Source organism: Peromyscus leucopus, chromosome 23, assembly GCF_004664715.2.
Source record: "Peromyscus leucopus breed LL Stock chromosome 23, UCI_PerLeu_2.1, whole genome shotgun sequence".
Lineage (NCBI taxonomy): Eukaryota > Metazoa > Chordata > Mammalia > Rodentia > Cricetidae > Peromyscus > Peromyscus leucopus.
The window spans coordinates 31373783-31390611 of NC_051082.1; the positions used below are offsets into that span (position 1 = coordinate 31373783).

Here is a 16829-nt window from a genome sequence, read left to right on the forward strand (position 1 = left end):
GAGAACTGAGACCCGAGAAGTAAAATGGGGCACAGTCTCTCTGGGGATTCCTGCCTGACTCAAAAAAGATCTCACACTCAGAACTACGCTGTCCTGCAAAAATTCCCCAGTAAAAGCCAGCCACCGTGGCCGGCTTCACGCGGGGAGTTTCTGAGGAGAGAGTGTGGTTACCACAACAGCTCGCGGCTGCATACCTGGTGAGTTTAAAAGGATGGTCTCACAAGACGTGCCCATGGAATTGTACGCACAGCATTTGACCAGAAACCCTTTTCCAGCCTGACTCATATTTAGGGTACTGCTCGATACCCACTGTCCAAACACTTTTCTGTTAGCCTTTTTATTCCAGACTCCTTCTGGGATTTCCTCAGTGCAGCTGGAAAGAAAAAAAAAATGGTGGGAAGGGAAGTTAGGTGGGCAGGGTCATGGTAAGATGGGAAGTCAGAGTTTCTACTGATGGTTCCCAAAGAAACAAGCTGTGGCCATAGGGAGTGATAGCCAAGTCAGGCACGCATTTCTTCCTTAAGCTGTATTCATGCCCAAAGGTCAGGGAATCTTCCTCCTCCTCATTCTCCTTCTTCCTCTTTTTTCTCCCTTTCCCTCCCCCTCACTCCTTTCTTCCTTCTTGTTTTTTTTGGAATAGGGCCTCACTATGTACCCTAGGCTAGCCTCAAACTCTAAGATCCTCCTGCCTCAGCCTCCCGAGTGCTGGGATTACGGGCGTGCACCACCGTGTCCAGCTTGGCTCTTCCATTTCAAGAGACGTCAAGCTCCTCATTACTTGAGAGACTTGTCGGAACACTTCTTCCAGGTCCAAGAGGGTAACGGGTATCCATCAGAGGAGCAGGACGCCTGGCTGGCTGTGGCCTTCGCTAGCACCTGCGGCTTCTCTGTGGAAAGTAACATGCAATGAGCTCATGGAAGAGGAGGCTTTCCAGAAACAGCTCCCGGCAGGCTTCAGTTTAGGCCGCCTGTTTACGCCAGGCCGTGTGCCCTGGGGAAGCCCCTCATTTACGATGCCTCACAACTGTGGTTGGTCCCTCCCTCCTCTGTCACATAATCTTCCTGACTGGGAGAGGCAACGCCGCCTCCTCAGGCTCACCCCCTAGAGGGAGCTGAGGGGCAGAACCCTCCATCTACCTGCACACCACACCACAATACCTAGCTTCAAAACAAAGCCTAATGAAATAGACTGTCTTTTTCTTACTTTTGCATAGACCAAAATAAGAATCCATTAAAACAAATAAACAGCAGGTGACTCTACAGACTTTTCTCTGCGTTCCTTTCAAAGTGCCAAGCCAATAAAGTCACAGCAGAGAGGACAGGCACAGAGGAGACAGAACATGTCTTAGCTCTGGGGATAAATAGAAAAAGGGACATAGGCAACTAAAGTCAACATACAAGGAGAATGTAGTTTACAAAAGCAGTTTCAGGAGCTGGAGAGATGGTTAAGAGCACTGGCTGCTCTTCTAGAGGACCTGGGTTCAGTTGCCAGCACCCACATGGTGACTCACAACCATTTGTAACTTTAGTTCCAGGGGGTCAGACTCCCTCTTCTGGCCTTTGTGGGTACTGCATGCATGTGAGGCAGAGATATTCATGCAGGCTCATATACACAAAAATAAATAAATCTCTCTTTAAAAAGAACCAGTTTGATAGCATCCCTTCTAAGCTGTGTTTGGTTCTTCTTGGTTAAAAATTAATAGGGAAAAAAAGAGACAAAATGAGATTTAACTTACTTCTTATATTCAGCGTGAACATTTTGGTGAACTGAGCATCATCATTTTCTGCATGAAATATGTACTCTCCTGGCTTGTTCTTGTGATCGCAAAATTTAGATATGCTGTTTGAGAAAGCATTAAAGACCGACTTAGCCCAGTGCTTCCAGGAGAGGTTACAGTGAAGAACAGTCACCAGACCTGCATTCTAACCCTTTTGACTCAAAGTGCTTGGACGCACAGCATCTGAGAACTTTGTAGAAACGCAAATGCAGCAAAGGTTAGGGCTCACGAGGGCTAGGGATCCTCAGAGAGACAGGAAGTCCCTGGTCCTGCTCACCATACTCCACTTTGACTTCCCAGGACACAGATGAATCCCTGTGGGCCGAGGAACTTCCTGCTTCCTGAAATGATCGAGTCCCTGGTGATCAACCAATCACCAATGATCCAATGATCAACCGTTGACTTACACATGGCAGTTAACATTAGTGAAGGCTCAAACTTCCAGTTTGAGTTCACAGATCTTTAACTGAACTAACTGGACAGGCTCTAATGCCTCCTGGGGATGCACAGTGAACAGATGTTTTTACACGGGCACCTTTGCATTGTGGGTTACCCACCATGCTTACGAGGCCCATGGGATGCTGGCTGGAGCCAGAGAAGGCAAGGAGTGTGCTTTCACACACCCACTGTGACAAAGACCCAAAGAAAAGGAAAAAGCCTTGCTCAGGAGATACTGATTTTTTTAAAATAAGGTTGTTAGAAGAATCATATTTTTGTGTATTTTATTTTAATAAAATTTTGTATTTATTTTTAAAGTTATAAAAAGTACAAATTAATGGGTTTCATTATGGCATTTTCACACATTGTCATTATCTCTGTTCTACTTTGTCCTCCTCCCCTGTGTTCTTCCCCTGAGAAAATATTTAATTATTAGACCATAACTTACTTGAAGATGTGTGAGAAGGGGGATGCACGCAAATAGAGCAGGACAGGAAGGTAGGCAGGCATAGGCAGAGTTTTTGCAGGACCCGCTGGCTCCAGGATAAATGCACAGAGACACAATAGTCTCTGTAAATGCTCGGCCAATAGCTTAGGTGTAGGGAAAAGGAGCCAGCCAAAGAAACCCACCCTGACGCTGGAACCCAGAACCAGTGAAAGAAACACAGCCTGGATCTGGAACCTGAGCTAGTCAAAGAAACACTTTATCCCTGAACCCAGAACCAAAGAAACATGCCCTGACTCTGAAACCAGTGCCAAAGAAACACTCTTTATCCCCAGAATCAGAGCCAATGAAAGAAATATGCCCTGGTCTTGGAATTAGAGCCAAAAAGCTAAGAGAGGCCAGTGAAAGAAACACAGTTTGGCTCTGAAATCAGGGCCATCTTTGGCCCTGCCCAACGAAACTAACCAATCCCTGAGCAGAAATAACTAACCAATCCCGGGACAGAAAATCTTCTCCTTGGAGAAACTCTGCCCCTAAGAAACCTTACATAAACCCCTTTGCCTGTTCAGTTGTGGGATGTCCTTTCCCACCCTGGTAGAGGCCGCCACTCTCCTGGACTCCTGCTTCCCAAATAAATCTCTTTCTCAAAAGAATCTTGGGTGTGAAGATGTTCATTCAGCAGTGCAGAGAAGAACAACCTTGCTAAGACATCCCTTACAGGACTGAGCAGAAAAAACCTTGCAGAGGCATCCTTTTATGTGGGGCTGAGCAAGGCAGAGCTGAACAGAAGAACCTTGCTGAGATGTCCCTTAGGAGACTGGGCAAGGTGGAGCTGAACAGAAGAACCTCGCTGAGATGTCCCTTAGGAGACAGCAAGGCTGAGCAGAAAAGTAACAACTTTTCCCTGGAGCTGGAGGAGACTGCTACATTTCTGCAGGGGTTTCCCCCTTTAGCAGAGTGAAGCAAAAGAAGCAACATCTTGGCTGGAGAATCAGCAGAGCTCTGCTGGGAAGCCCCCTAAAGTGAGGGCCGAGCAAGGCTCAGCTGTAGCAGCTCTCCAGGAGAGGAGCAAGATTGCTGTATCCTGCGGGGAGACCATCCCTCTCCGCACCCCAACTCCAGGTATAGCCTGACTCCGCGATCAGTCAGGACACCTTTGGCCCTGAGCTGCAACACCTGCTCACATGCTGGTCTCCAGCCGCTCTTACAACTTAAATTAACCCATTGCTGGTCACCTGCGTGCCGCCCGGAGGCTTGTTTACCTGTCTATGAACTTCCTATGTTTCTCCTGGATCTCGGCTCTGGAGACTCTGCCCTCCTCCTTCTCAGCATTCCTTCTGCCCTGAAAATCCTGCCTAGCTACTGGTACGTCAGCTCTTCATTAACCAGTGAGAGTGATACATATTCATATCGCACAAAAAAAAGACTGTTCCCCAGCAGGCAGGCGCACTGAGAAGATGGCTCAGCAGGGACTCTTGTCACCAAGACTGACAAGCGGAATTTCATCTCTGGAATGCACAAGGTGGACGGAGAGAACTGACTTCCAGGGTTGTCCTCTGACCTCCATGCAATGCACGTGTGCACCCCCCCCCACACACACCCCCACACACTAAATAAATAACTAAAATGTAAAAATTTTACTCTGAGTGAAAAGCAGGCAGCAGCTGGCACAGATGCCATCCTGAAGCCCGCTGTGCGGGATACAGACCTCGCTTCTGTCAACACAACAGAGAACGTGCTGATTGGGGCGCACGGGTTCGAAGGCTTCAATCCGCGCAGCTGGTTGTCCTTGTTGCTCTGGGGCCAGCGAGGGGGCACAACATGGCAAGAGCGCAAGATGTAGGGAGGAAGCCAAAGACAGGGAGTGGGGGGCATCCCCCCCTCCAAGAGAGGGCACCCAACCATGCACAGACTTCCCACAGGTCCTCACCAATCAAGGTTCTTTATCAGCTCCTAGCTGCTCTCTAGTGGACAAGCCTTCAACAGGTAAGGGCCCAGTTATTCTCCTCCCATCTTCAAAAAGACTGTAGACCAAGTGGGCCGTAAGACGTACGTGGAACGGTTAACGCGTCACATTGAAGATGCCCAAAGGAGGCAGAGGTCGGCATAGAAAGTTCTGTGAACTTCACAGAGGCAGGACTGGAGTCGGCTAAGCTCCGAGGGTAAAAAGAAGGAAGAGGCGCAAGAACAAGCAACCACAGTTCTGAAGGCAGGAGGTCCTGGGGCCATGGAAGTGGGGCCTCCTGCCGGGGGCAGAGGGAGGTGCTGGGATGTCTGGGAAAAGAGGGCTGATGGGGTAGAATGGAGTCCACTGATGAAGACCCTTGAAAAGCAGTCTAATTGTTCAGAGAGGTGAAAACTGGAAGGAGATACTATGGGTGCCTGAGCACAATACCCACAGCACGTTTTCGATGTGCCTGGTGGTCCTGGGAGAAGTGTATCGGCGGGAAGTCTGGAGGTGATAGTCACAGTCTGAGAACCCATGCGTTCATTCGGCTGCCAATGGAGACCTGGTGCTGTGGGAAGAATCAAGCTCCAGCAGCAAATTCGGAAAAGAAAAAAAAAAAGTGTTTCTGTTATCCCGGAACTTCCAATTGGATGTTAGAAGCAGACAGATAAAGAAGCAATTACGGGATGTGGGCATGGTGACGCACACCTTTGTCTCAGCACTCGGGAGGCTGAGGCAGGAAGACTGTAGGTGTGAGCTGGGCGAGGTCCATGGGGAGATGCTGTCTCTAAAGTTCAGGAAGGAATGGGGAAACGGTGCAGAAAAGTTAGAGCGTGGCAAGTTCCACCACAGGAGACATAAAAGTTCACACTTGAGGTTTCAGAGAATGTTGCTACGGAGGGAGAATGGGAAAGGGCAGACCAGAGGGGCGCCGAAGGAAACAAAATTGCAGGTGCTGGTGTGTAGATGCAAAAGGCAACAGCAGAGTCCCAGATGACCCCACGATACACCCGGAGAGCTGGAGCTTTGAGCCAGGGTTGACGGTGCGTGCCCTTGACTCCTAGCCGGATGCTCCTGTGTCTAGTGAGATGGGAGTCATTTCCAGCAGTTGGGCTGCAGGCGAGGTGCATGCTAGAACGCTTGCTTGCCTGACATGGGCACTGCCCCGAGTTCAGTCCCCAGGACCACCAAAAGTAAAAGAAAATGCTCTCAGCAAGTAAAGGCTGAGAACTGTATACACTTTTCTCCATCTCTCGCCCCTCATCTTTTTCTTGAGGGGGTGTGGTTATGGGAGGAGGCAGGGTCTCACTGTGGCCCTGACTAGCCTGGAACTCAGAGAGATCCTTGCATAACTCTGTCTCCACTTCTCTTTTAAAAGAGAGTCTCTGGCATCCAGACTGAACTTGAACTTGCTAAAGGATGGCTTTGGACGCCTGCCTTCCACCTTCTGAGTACACCACCGCGTCTGGCTTTGTGAAACCAGAGACTGAACCCAGGGCTTTCTGGAAGTCAGGCAAACACGCTGCCGTCCGAGCGTCTCCCGCAGACCCCATTTCTTACCCGGCTACTTCAGGACGAGGAAGAAATGCTGGTGAGTTCAGTGACAGAATGATGTGAGAAAAGGCAGCGGCGGCAGTAGTGCACGCCTTTAATCCCAGCACTCGGGAGGCAGAGCCAGGCGGATCTCTGTGAGTTCGAGGCCAGCCTGGTCTACAGAGCAAGACCCAAGACAGGCACCAAAGCTACACAGAGAAACCCTGTCTGGAACCCCCTCCCCCGACTCCGCAAAAAAAAAAAAGAAAAAAAAGAAAAGGCAAAGGCCAGCTATGGGGGTGTGGTGGGGGTGGGGCAAAGTGCAGCAATTCCCAGGCTACAGAACGTGAAGACAGACATGAGCCTCCAAAGCAGAAAATGTGATTCTCTCTGGGCAATGGCCAAAGGCCTTGAAAAGGAAGCGAGAAAAGAGTTCAAACAAACAAACAAAAACAACACAGCCAGCTGCTGAGGGCACTGGCGCACATCTGTCAGTCTTGGTGCTCAGGAGGCAGAAATGGGAGGATTAAGAGTTCAAGGTCAAAGGCTGGAGACAGGACTCCAAGGGCTGGTCTTTCAGAAGACCCAGGTTCAATTCCCAGAACCCACACCGCAACTCTCAGCTGCCTGTAATGCTGCCAGGGGGTCCAGTGCCCTCTTCTGGCCTCCATGGGCACCAGGAGTGCACATACAAACATTCAGGCAGACACTAACACATAGAAAATAAAAATACATAAATCTTAAAAAAAAAAAAAAGAGTTTAAGGCTAACGTGGGTCACATAGTGATCCTTGCTTGTGTCAAAAAGAGGGAGACAAGGAGGAGACAGAGACAGGGATGGAGAGGAGGAGAGGGACTGACCGACTGACATGGCTAGCCAGGGACCACGCCCAAGTGTTCTGCTCAGTTTGGTGGAGAAACTAATAACCACACAACTGTTGTGGAATACTCCTTTTTGTACACGTCACTCTGATTGGTTTAATAAAAAGTTGAATGGCCAATAGCTAGGCAGGATTTTCAGGGCAGAGAGAACACTGGGAAGAAGAAAGGGAGTTACCAGCCAAACAAAAACAGGATGAAAGACATGCAGGAGGAGAGGGAAAAGCCACGAGTCACATGACAACACGTAGATGAACCAAAATGGGTTAAGTTATAAGAGCTAGCTAGAAACAAGCCTAAGCTATAGGCCGAGCTTTCATTATTAACATAAGTCTCTGTGTCTTTTTTTTTTTTTTTTTTTTTGTGAGATAGCAACCCAAAGAAAAAATCCAACTACACCCAACCATTTTGCACTGTGCAGAACAAAGCACAAGGCTGCACGAAGAGTCTTCTTGCCTGTTCTTTGTGCAGTCTCCACAGGGTATGGCTTGACACAAAGAAGGCCCCTGAGGTATTTTCTCTTCAACAATATCCAGGTAGGAAATCCATCACATAACTTAGTGGGACACAGAATCAAATCTCCAGACGGTTTTACCGCTTTCGCTTGCCTTTACATGGCCTTGATAGTCCCCAGACTCGAATTCTTTGCGCCTTCAGCCTCCAGTGTTCCCAGGTGATAGGTCCATGCCACCACACCTGGCTTCCTCCCACCCTTATGACCCCAGCAACAATCTGTGTGGCCATCAGCTGATCAGGAGGCTCAGAGCGTCATTTCTTCCACATTTTTTCCCTTTCTTTATTTCTATTTTGGCTTCAGGAAATTTGAGTTCACAATGACATATCTTGGAGGCTAAGACAATGTAATGTCATTACAATCAGGAAGAGGGGTTCCTCTCACCACAAGTCACTTTCTACTGCCTTGTATTTAGTCCCCAGAGGGAGGAGCTGAGAAAGGCCAAGTTTGGCCCAGGGCTCTGGGATCAGCCTATGACTCATAAAGAATGTTACATCTAGGGCCAGGCATGGTAGCACACACCTCTAATATTAGTACCAGGGAGGCAGAGGCAGGTGGAAATTCTGTGAGTTTGAGGCCGGCCTGGTCTACAGAGTGAGATCCAGGCTAGCCAGTGCTATACAATGAGATCCTGTTTCAACTTTTAAAATCTATAACACTATATAGCTATTAAAATTATAACTAAGATGTAACAGTACAACTATTAAATTAAAGACACTTATTCTATACATTTAAGACAGGGTCTCACTGTGTAGTGAGGAAAAGAAGGAGCCAGGGCCCGTTACACACAGATGAATAAACGGAGATGCTGCTTAGTTGGGTCTCATGGTATTGCTCTAGAGCCAAATACCTTTCCCTCCCTTCCTGTATGCATTGGTGTCTCCCTACCCCCAAACCCCCCCTCATCAGTAAAAAGTAACGTCAGCTCTGCCACAGGTCCAGTCCAGAGGCTTCCATGTCCCTGCTCTTGTTCTGAGCAGGCCCCTAGCTGGTCATCCAGACTGTGAACGTGTGAGGGATGCCCTTGCTTCACTTTGGAAACACTCTGAGAGAGCCTTGGTGGGGACAGAACCGAGGCTCACGGAGGAAAGAATGAAATACCTCTGGGGAAAAGTTACCACAAGCTCCTGCTTTTTCTGCCATGACACTAAGGTGGACTTGGTGGTTATTAGTGAGTCTAGATAATTACTCAAAGTAAGGGGCAAGCATTCTTCACTCTTTTTTTCAGAAGCAAAAGGGCACCATGGCAGCTGGAAACCAAACGCGAGCGCGGAAAGGCAAGCCCCAGTAAAGCTCAGGGTGAGATTTGAGGAAGTAAATTGCAGAAATGAAGCTGTGATGTGGGGAAGCTGAGAGACTTCTGGTGTGCCCCACGACCGCAGTGAAGCTTCTGCAGGAATCCAGCACAGATTAAAAAAGAAAAAAACAAAAGCCAACCCTCCGGCCGCTCTGCCGCTCACCTCCGCTCTCAAAACGCAAACTCGATACTTTACTGTCCCAACTCACCTTGCGCAAACTGCAGCATCCAGCGGGGAGTTTAGGATGAGGGCTCCTTTGGCTTATTAGTCAATTTGGAACTTTTATCATCAAAAGTTAAATAGAACCTGTGCTACCTCCCACCTCAACCCAGAGCCTACAGCCGAGAGAAGAGTTGTGGGACACTGAGAACGGGTTCACCTCTCTTGCTGTCTGTTTCACCATGGGCTTCTGTGCCCTGTTACACCTGGCACAGGTTGTATTCTCTGTGAACTTTCAAAGAAACACACACTCTGCACTTGGTGTCGGTGCAGTTCATGGGAGACACCAAGGATTCAGCTTTCTCCTAGAAGCGATGTCCAGGAGTGATGACGAGTCCACTCCCTGGTTCACACACATTTCCTGAAGGAGGCACTGGGCAGAGCTAGAGAGATGACGTGCAGCCATCTTTACAGGGATTATAAGCTTGGAGCTGCTCCCAGTTGACGGAAACGAGAGGGTCACAGGATTGCTCAAGCTGGGATGGAAAGATGCTGGGCTCAGGCTTGCGGATTGGAGCCCCTGATGCAATGTGGCTACCCAGCCCAGTGCAGTGGCCCCTAACTGCATGGCAGACACAGCTCTGTGACACCTCGAGAGGTTCTGCTGTGTGTCTCCATGTCACACAGTGACAATATGTGTCCTCTGGGGGCAAAGGGAAGTGGCAGCACCTTACCCACTCAAGTGACACTTCAATGTGTAGTCCAGGATAGCCTGGAACTCAAGGTGTAGCCTAGGCTGGCCTGGAACTCACAGAGATCGACTGCCTCTGCCTCTGGAATGCTGGGTTTAAAGGCGTGCACCACCACCACCCAAAGGGACATTTGTTAAACCAAATTTGACTCCTCCTTTACCCGAGTCAGGTTCACAAATGTCCCGGCACGCAAGGGCAGTCTCTAAGGCTGTTAGGTCACACCAGTGCAGCGGGGCCTGCCACCCAACCGTCCTGAACAACGCCATCCGGTGGCCCCCTCCCTGTCTGCTGCTTCTGGAATTCAAGTTCTGGATAAGAGTTTATTAGAGCCAGGCATGGTGAGTTCAAGGCCAGCTTGGTCTACATGGCAGTGCCTGGACAGCCAGCACTACTCAGAGAGACCCTGTCTCAAACAAGCAAAGGAAGAAACAAAAGAGCATGAGAATAGACGGGACCCTCAGTCGAGGGCGTTTTATTCCTGCCACGGGACATCTGGAGACATTTTTGGTCAGTAACGACTGAGAGAAGGCAGATGTGCTGCTGGTATCCGTGAGTGCGGGCCAGGGATGCTGGTTAGAGGGTCTATAGTGCAGACAGCCCTCTGCAACAGAGGGATGACTCAGTTCACAACGCAGGCACACTGAGCACACTGCTGGTGGGAACTCCATTCTTAGCTAGCCTCGGGTTGAATCCTTGAACACTAGGATACATTTATTAGAGAAGGTGCGCAGTTCTCTGTAATCCCTACATGACAATTCTAAAAATCCAAATAGGGAGCTGGGGATTTAGCTCAGTGGATAAAGCACTCACTGCACAGCATGAGGACCCGAGTGCAGATCCATGCCATGTAAGATGGTGCAGCAGCGTGCTCCTGTTACCCTGGGGCTGGCATATGGGGGCCACACAGAGACAGGTGAATCCTGGGACTTGACGGCAGCCGGTCCAGCCAAAATGGTGAGTCCAAGTTCAGTGAGAAAGTCCGTCTTAAAAAACAGTGGAGGCGGCTAGGATGACTCTGTGGCTAAGAGCACTTGTCTCTGCAGAGGACCCAGGCTTGATGCCTAGTACCACATGGCAGCTCACAACCATCCACAACTCTATTTCCAAGGGATCTCATCCCACCAGTCACACACGTGATCTGATGCATAGACATACATGCAAGCAAAACACTCAAATGCACAAAATAAATAAATACTTTTTAAAAACAAATCTTGGAGAACAATAGCGGATGACCTCCAGTGTTGATGTGGCCTCTGCACATGGGTGCCTACACACATGTATACACACCCCACCAGACACCTGCATCCCCAGGAAAATCCATGGGGCAGAGAGACAGCTCAGGGGTTAAAAGTCAGTATGGCTCCTGCAGAAGACCTGAGTTCAATTCCCAGCACCCACATCAGGTGGCTCACAACTGCCGATAACTCCAGTTCTAGGGGATCCGTCACAGGCAGGCAGGCAGACAGACAGACAGGCATGCGCACACACACATAGGAGATTAAAAATTAATCTTTAAAAAACAACAACAACAAAAATCCAAACAAGGCTGAGGCTGAAGGTCAGTGATAGAGCACTTGTTTAGCATGCAAGGCCCCAGGTCCCATCCCAGTGCTTCTCTCTCTCTCTCTCTCTTCTTCTCTCTCTCTCTCTCTCTCTCTCTCTCAAAGACCAGTTACAAGTCACTTATGGGAATTACAAAAAAAAAATAAATAACAACAATATCATGAAGCAAGCGCCAAGCAGAATTAAGGTAAAAAGAACTCAGCTTTTAGTCATCACAGTGACCAGAGAGATCCAACAAGATCATGATGAGCCACAAACACAAGCCACCACATTCTCCCTTTTTAAATTCCCCGCCAGCTATGTATTGAATTAGAAAGAAGAGGGAAAAGCTAGGCTCAGCAGCTGATTTCTTTAACCCCTCGTGCCTCAGACACAGTCATTTAAGCACAGCACCAATGTGGAAACTGTTAATGAGATTTTACATTCTTTTTTAAATACAGAGTCTTCCAAACCTAGAGTGTGTTTTACATCTCAATGTAGGGCGGCCCAGTGGGAAGTCCTCCCCAGCCTCACGCTGGTGGCTGGCTACTGTGTTAGAGAGCGAGCCTAAGACAAATCAGCCACCAAGGCCTTCCAGCCATTGTTGCCTAACAGTGCCAGCCACTTAGGAGGCCAAGGTAGGGTCGCCTGAACTCAAGGGTTCAAGTCCAACCCAGGCAACATAGCGAGCCCCTATCTGGAAAAGAACAAAGTTTGATTCAGCATGTCTAGAACAGGAGCCATGAATCTACCTTTAAAGACAATTGCCCAAGTGACTCTCACACTCATGGATCACATGCTGAGAAACAGCGACTGTTCTAGACAGCAGACCCTTTTTTGTTTTGTTTTGTTTTTGTTTTTTCCAAGACAGGGTTTCTCTGTGTAGCTTTGGAGCCTGTCCTGGATCTCGCTCTGTAGCCCAGGCTGGCCTCGAACTCACAGAGATCTGCCTGCCTCTGCCTCCCCGAGTGTGCCACCACCGCCTGGCGACAGCAGCAACACCCTGGCTTTCACAGTCTACCTTGAAGCCATGGGCTGTAAGAAACAGGAGAAGATGCGGTGTGGATCTGGTCCAGCAGCTAAGAAAGAGCACTTGAGGAGTGCTTGAGTTGGGTTCCCAGCAGCTCAAAATTGACTGTAACCAAGCCTCTGCCTCCATGGACATCGCATTCAAATGCAAAGACACACGCGCACGCGCGCGCGCACACACACAGACACACACACACACACACACACACACACACACACCCCCTAAAACTACTAAAAATAAAATCTGAAAAGAAAGAAAGGAGAGGCGCCGTAGTTAAAGGGAGAAATCAGGGGAAGCTGGCTTTTGCTTTTCAAAGAAGGAATGAGAATTTTCCCCCCTAGAATATAGTTGGACAAATCCCTGCAAGAATTAAATTGCCCTTTGCCACTTATGGTTGAGCTATTCTTGCATTTTCGTTTGAAAACATAAATCAGCACACCTATGAGCAATGTTTTCGGTTGGCAAGGAGGTTCAATTCCTCTATCACTCACAAAGGGTACAGTCACAGCACAGCATTCAGACAGGAAACCACAATCTCCTGACGGAAAGGCTGCCAGGATTCTGTTTTCATGTGGCAGGCTTTACTCCCAGAAGAGAATGTGGGGCAGCTACCCTCACAGGGTAGCTTTCGGTCTTCAGTTCCCTGACTCAATGATAAATCAACTCACAAACTCAAGGGGCTGAGTTCAGTGGTAGGGTGCTCGGCTAGCACGTACAAGGAAGGCCCTGGGTCGATCCTCAGTACTGGAGGAGGAGGGGGAGGGCGTGCCTGTCCGTGTGTACATACACTCATAATGAGAGGATTCACTTCCATAAATACAACACTGTCCTGTGCAAGGGCAAGGGTGGAGAACTACGCTCTGTGTTGTCTTACCTGTATCCATCCTCTAGACCGCTTTGTTCACAAGGAAATGACGTTTGAGAGAAGATCCACGTACATCGGATCCGTGGGTAGGCTGTAAACCTGACTGAAAAGCAGAACTTTTCATATGGGTCAATTTCATACTCCTCTCGTGAGCTGGTAGCATTTATGAATCCTTTTTCTGTAAAAAGAAGATGTGCAAATTAGATATTCATATTTGCATTAGGATGGTAAAATAATCTTTAAAAAACAAACACAAAAACAAAAAACAAAACCAGGTTTTACTGTGTAGCCCCAGCCAACTTGGAACCTGATATTAGACCAGACTGACCTCATAGAGATCTGCAGTAAAAGGATTTTTTTTTTTTTAATTTTTGTCAGTTTAATGCAAGAAAGCACAGATGCTGACGAGCTGTGAGTTGGGCTAGTCCAAGAAGAAACACAGGCATTTCAGCCCCAGATGGGCTGAACTCTTTCTTCTTTGATAGGCAGGATTTTACGAGGGGTGGGACGTTGGAGCTGGAAAGATGCTCAGAAGCTAAGAGGACATACTCCTCTTGCCGAGGACCCAGGGACAAGCCCCATGCTAATAATCTCCAGGTACAAATCAACATGCAACATGGCCCAGGCTTCCCCGTGGGCCTCCAAACTGCTCTGCCAAGAGCCCAGCTGCCTCCTTGGCTGGCTCACATCGCTGAAGCCTGCACCCTAATGTGACGTCACCTATGTGTGGTTGTTACTCTGCAATCCTCGAGGGCACCCCTAATTCTCACTCACCCAGCATGAGAACGGTTCTCACAGTCACACGAGGCACATTCCCAGAACAAGGATTCATTAGGCAGGTATTTAATGCCAGGTTCTGGACTCCCGGGACAGGGACCGCCCTGTCCACAGGATGTGACAGTCTATGGAGGACAAAGTCAGGCAAATATTGATCCCATTGCAATGCAGTCTGAGCGAAGACAGTGGCGTCCAAGTGTGCAGGGCTGAACTGGACAGGAAGGCTGGAGGAAGCTTATCTCCACCACCCTATCCTAATGCAGCGTCTTTTACGACTTTTGCCTGGAGGGATGGCTCAGCAGTTAGAGCACCATCTGCGCTTCCAGAGAACTTCGATTCCCAGCACCCACACGGTGGCTCACAGCCACCCATGACCCGACAACTCTCTTCTGGCCTCTGCATACACGTGCTGGGGCACAGACATAGAGGTACGGTACACGCATGCACAGAAAATAAAAATAAGTTAATTTTTTCTCTTTAAATTACACTTATATATTGTGTTTCGAGTGGTGCGCGTGGCAAAGACCACATGCAGAGGGTCAGAGGACAACCTGTAGAGGTTCCAGGGATGGAACTCAGGCCACGGGCTCGGCAGCCATCGTCTCTGCTGACTGAGCCCTCTTCCCAGGCTCCCTTTGCAGTATCTTAGTGGACGGCTCTACTGAAGTCAGAATCAGGGTTGCACAGTCCGTATCCCACACTAAAAGCACCCAAAAATCCAAGCAGAGCCGAGCGCGGTGGCTCATGCCTATAATCCCGGCACTCGGGAGGCATACAGCGCAAGGTCAGCCGATCCACACAGTGAGTGCCAGGGGAGCCAAGGCTGCAGAGAGAGATTCTGTCTCGAAAAACAGAAACAAACATACAGACAAGGTTCCCGAGCCGCCTGGGTTACCTAGGATGGTCACCAGCGCTGACTGGCTGGGATGCTTTGAGGAAGAGCAGGTATAATGTCCGGTGTCGTTTCTTCCCACAGAGGACACGAAAGCCAGCACAATCCGGATCATGGTTCTGTTTGCAGAGTAGGTGCTCATTTCAAAGTAGCTGCCCTGGGTGTTAATGAAACAAGAGTCTGCATTTCAGGTTTCCAGCCTGGGCTGGACACTTGCTGCAGAGACCAAGGGCGCCATTACCTCCGCGAGGGCTTTGTTTTCTAGCTCCCAGCTGAGCCCAAATCCATAGTTCACATGGATGGCCTTGCACCTGATCCACAAAGGTTCCCCCACTTTCAGGAATAGCTGGGGCAGTGTGGTCTGAGGAGTTTGATTTAGATCTAGAAGATAAAAATATGCCAAATAAGAAAAAAAAAAAAGTCGTTATTTTTAAAACGTTTGCCTCATCACAAAGATCTCACGAACACTTTGAAAAACCAAGGTGTCACTGTCCCCAATGTCACTACTAATCAAATCAAAATCATCCTGAGCTGAGAATGGAGGAGGCCAGCCTGGAGGAGGCCCGGACTCTGTCCCCAGAACCATGGAACAGAACAAAGATAGAAACGACAAAACGAGACAATCCTCTAGAGACGGAATACCCTTTGTTGAAGAAATCTCCCACCTGCTGAATCTGCACTCTTACATTTTCAGTGGTCTGAGTGGGCCATCGGGATGGCTCGGTGGGTAAAGGTGTCTGCTGCCCTGCTGGATGGCCTGAACTTGATCCTGGGGCCCCATAGGACGGAGAGAGGGAACACACTCTCACAAGCTGTCCTCTGAGCTCCACGAGCTTACTCTAGCGCTTGCGTGCATGCACACACACACACAATAAATAAACGTAGTAGAGTGGTGTGAAGGGTCTGGGGTGGAATGCGGTGGCAGAGCACGCGCTCAGAGTCTCTGGGTTCGAGCCCAGCACCTAAATAAAGCCAAATCAAGCAAAGTGCTATGAAAGAAAGAAAAAAGAATGTCTGAAGTCGAGTGATTACCTAAGCAGATGCTATCTGTCCCGAATAGCATGGTCACTAATGACATACAGGTGACGGTCCCCAGTTACCTATGGTGAACAGCCTGGTGCATTCGCGGCCCAGTTCATTTCTCGCACAGCACCGGATGTCGGCTCCGAATAGCTCGTTAAGTACCTTTTCCTCCTTTCTGACAACAGCTGGACTTTCTTCTTTACAGCTGCAATTAGAAGATAAAGTTTCCTTCATGAAATGTTTCAAAGTGACAGATAGCAGGCTGGCGGCCCTGCCTGATGGAGACTGCTTACACAGCATATGTAAGGCCCTGGGTCCAAAGCCACCCAGCATGTTTAAGGGGACAAAGTTACAAAGTGTGCCTGAAGGGATCGAAGAGAAGAGTGGATGAAAAAGTCAACCAACGTAACTGTGTTCAGCTTGGGACCCCAGGGACCAGCTAGCTGCTCTGTATCTAATTAAAATAATATCACATGACCACTTCAGACTTTTTTTTTCCCTAGACAGGGTCTCTCCAGGTCGTTCAGATTGGCCTTGACCTCACTGCGTAGCTCAGAACCTCTTGCTTCAGCTTCCTGAGTACTGGGATCACAGGTGTACATCATTACACACAAATGTTGGGTGATCTTCCCCACCCCCCAACTCCGGTTATCATTTAAAGACAGGAAAAAAAGAAAAAAGGAAGCACTGAGAAAGAAAAGAGGAGACCAGATGCACAGCTGGGCTTTGAGGCAGCTGGATAAGACTGCTGCTTATCTTTCTTCCAAGGACAGATGAGGATGATGAGAGACAGAGACAGAGACAGAGACACAGAGAGAGAGAGACAGAGACAGAGAGACACACACACACAGACAGACAGAGGCTAACACTGCCGACCAGAGTGAGTTCCCAACACAAACTGGAAAGCCAAAAAGTGTGACTTCTAGGGAAGACCGCACATGGCTCTCCCAGGGCATG

The 16829-nt window shown here is 48.9% G+C and overlaps 1 protein-coding gene across 2 annotated transcripts in view; it reads right to left on the reverse strand.

The window, feature by feature from the left end:
* Flt3 (fms related receptor tyrosine kinase 3) overlaps positions 1 to 16829 on the reverse strand; it is an 83840-nt gene that overhangs the window by 23055 nt on the left and 43956 nt on the right. For both annotated transcript variants that reach the window (XM_028878041.2, XM_028878043.2), the window contains 7 exons: positions 15950 to 16077; positions 15091 to 15230; positions 14853 to 15006; positions 13190 to 13358; positions 1737 to 1840; positions 779 to 887; positions 195 to 373 (listed from right to left, as the gene is read on the reverse strand). In XM_028878041.2, the coding sequence (XP_028733874.1) occupies positions 195 to 373; positions 779 to 887; positions 1737 to 1840; positions 13190 to 13358; positions 14853 to 15006; positions 15091 to 15230; positions 15950 to 16077 (983 nt within the window). The remainder of the gene's footprint in view (positions 1 to 194; positions 374 to 778; positions 888 to 1736; positions 1841 to 13189; positions 13359 to 14852; positions 15007 to 15090; positions 15231 to 15949; positions 16078 to 16829) is intronic.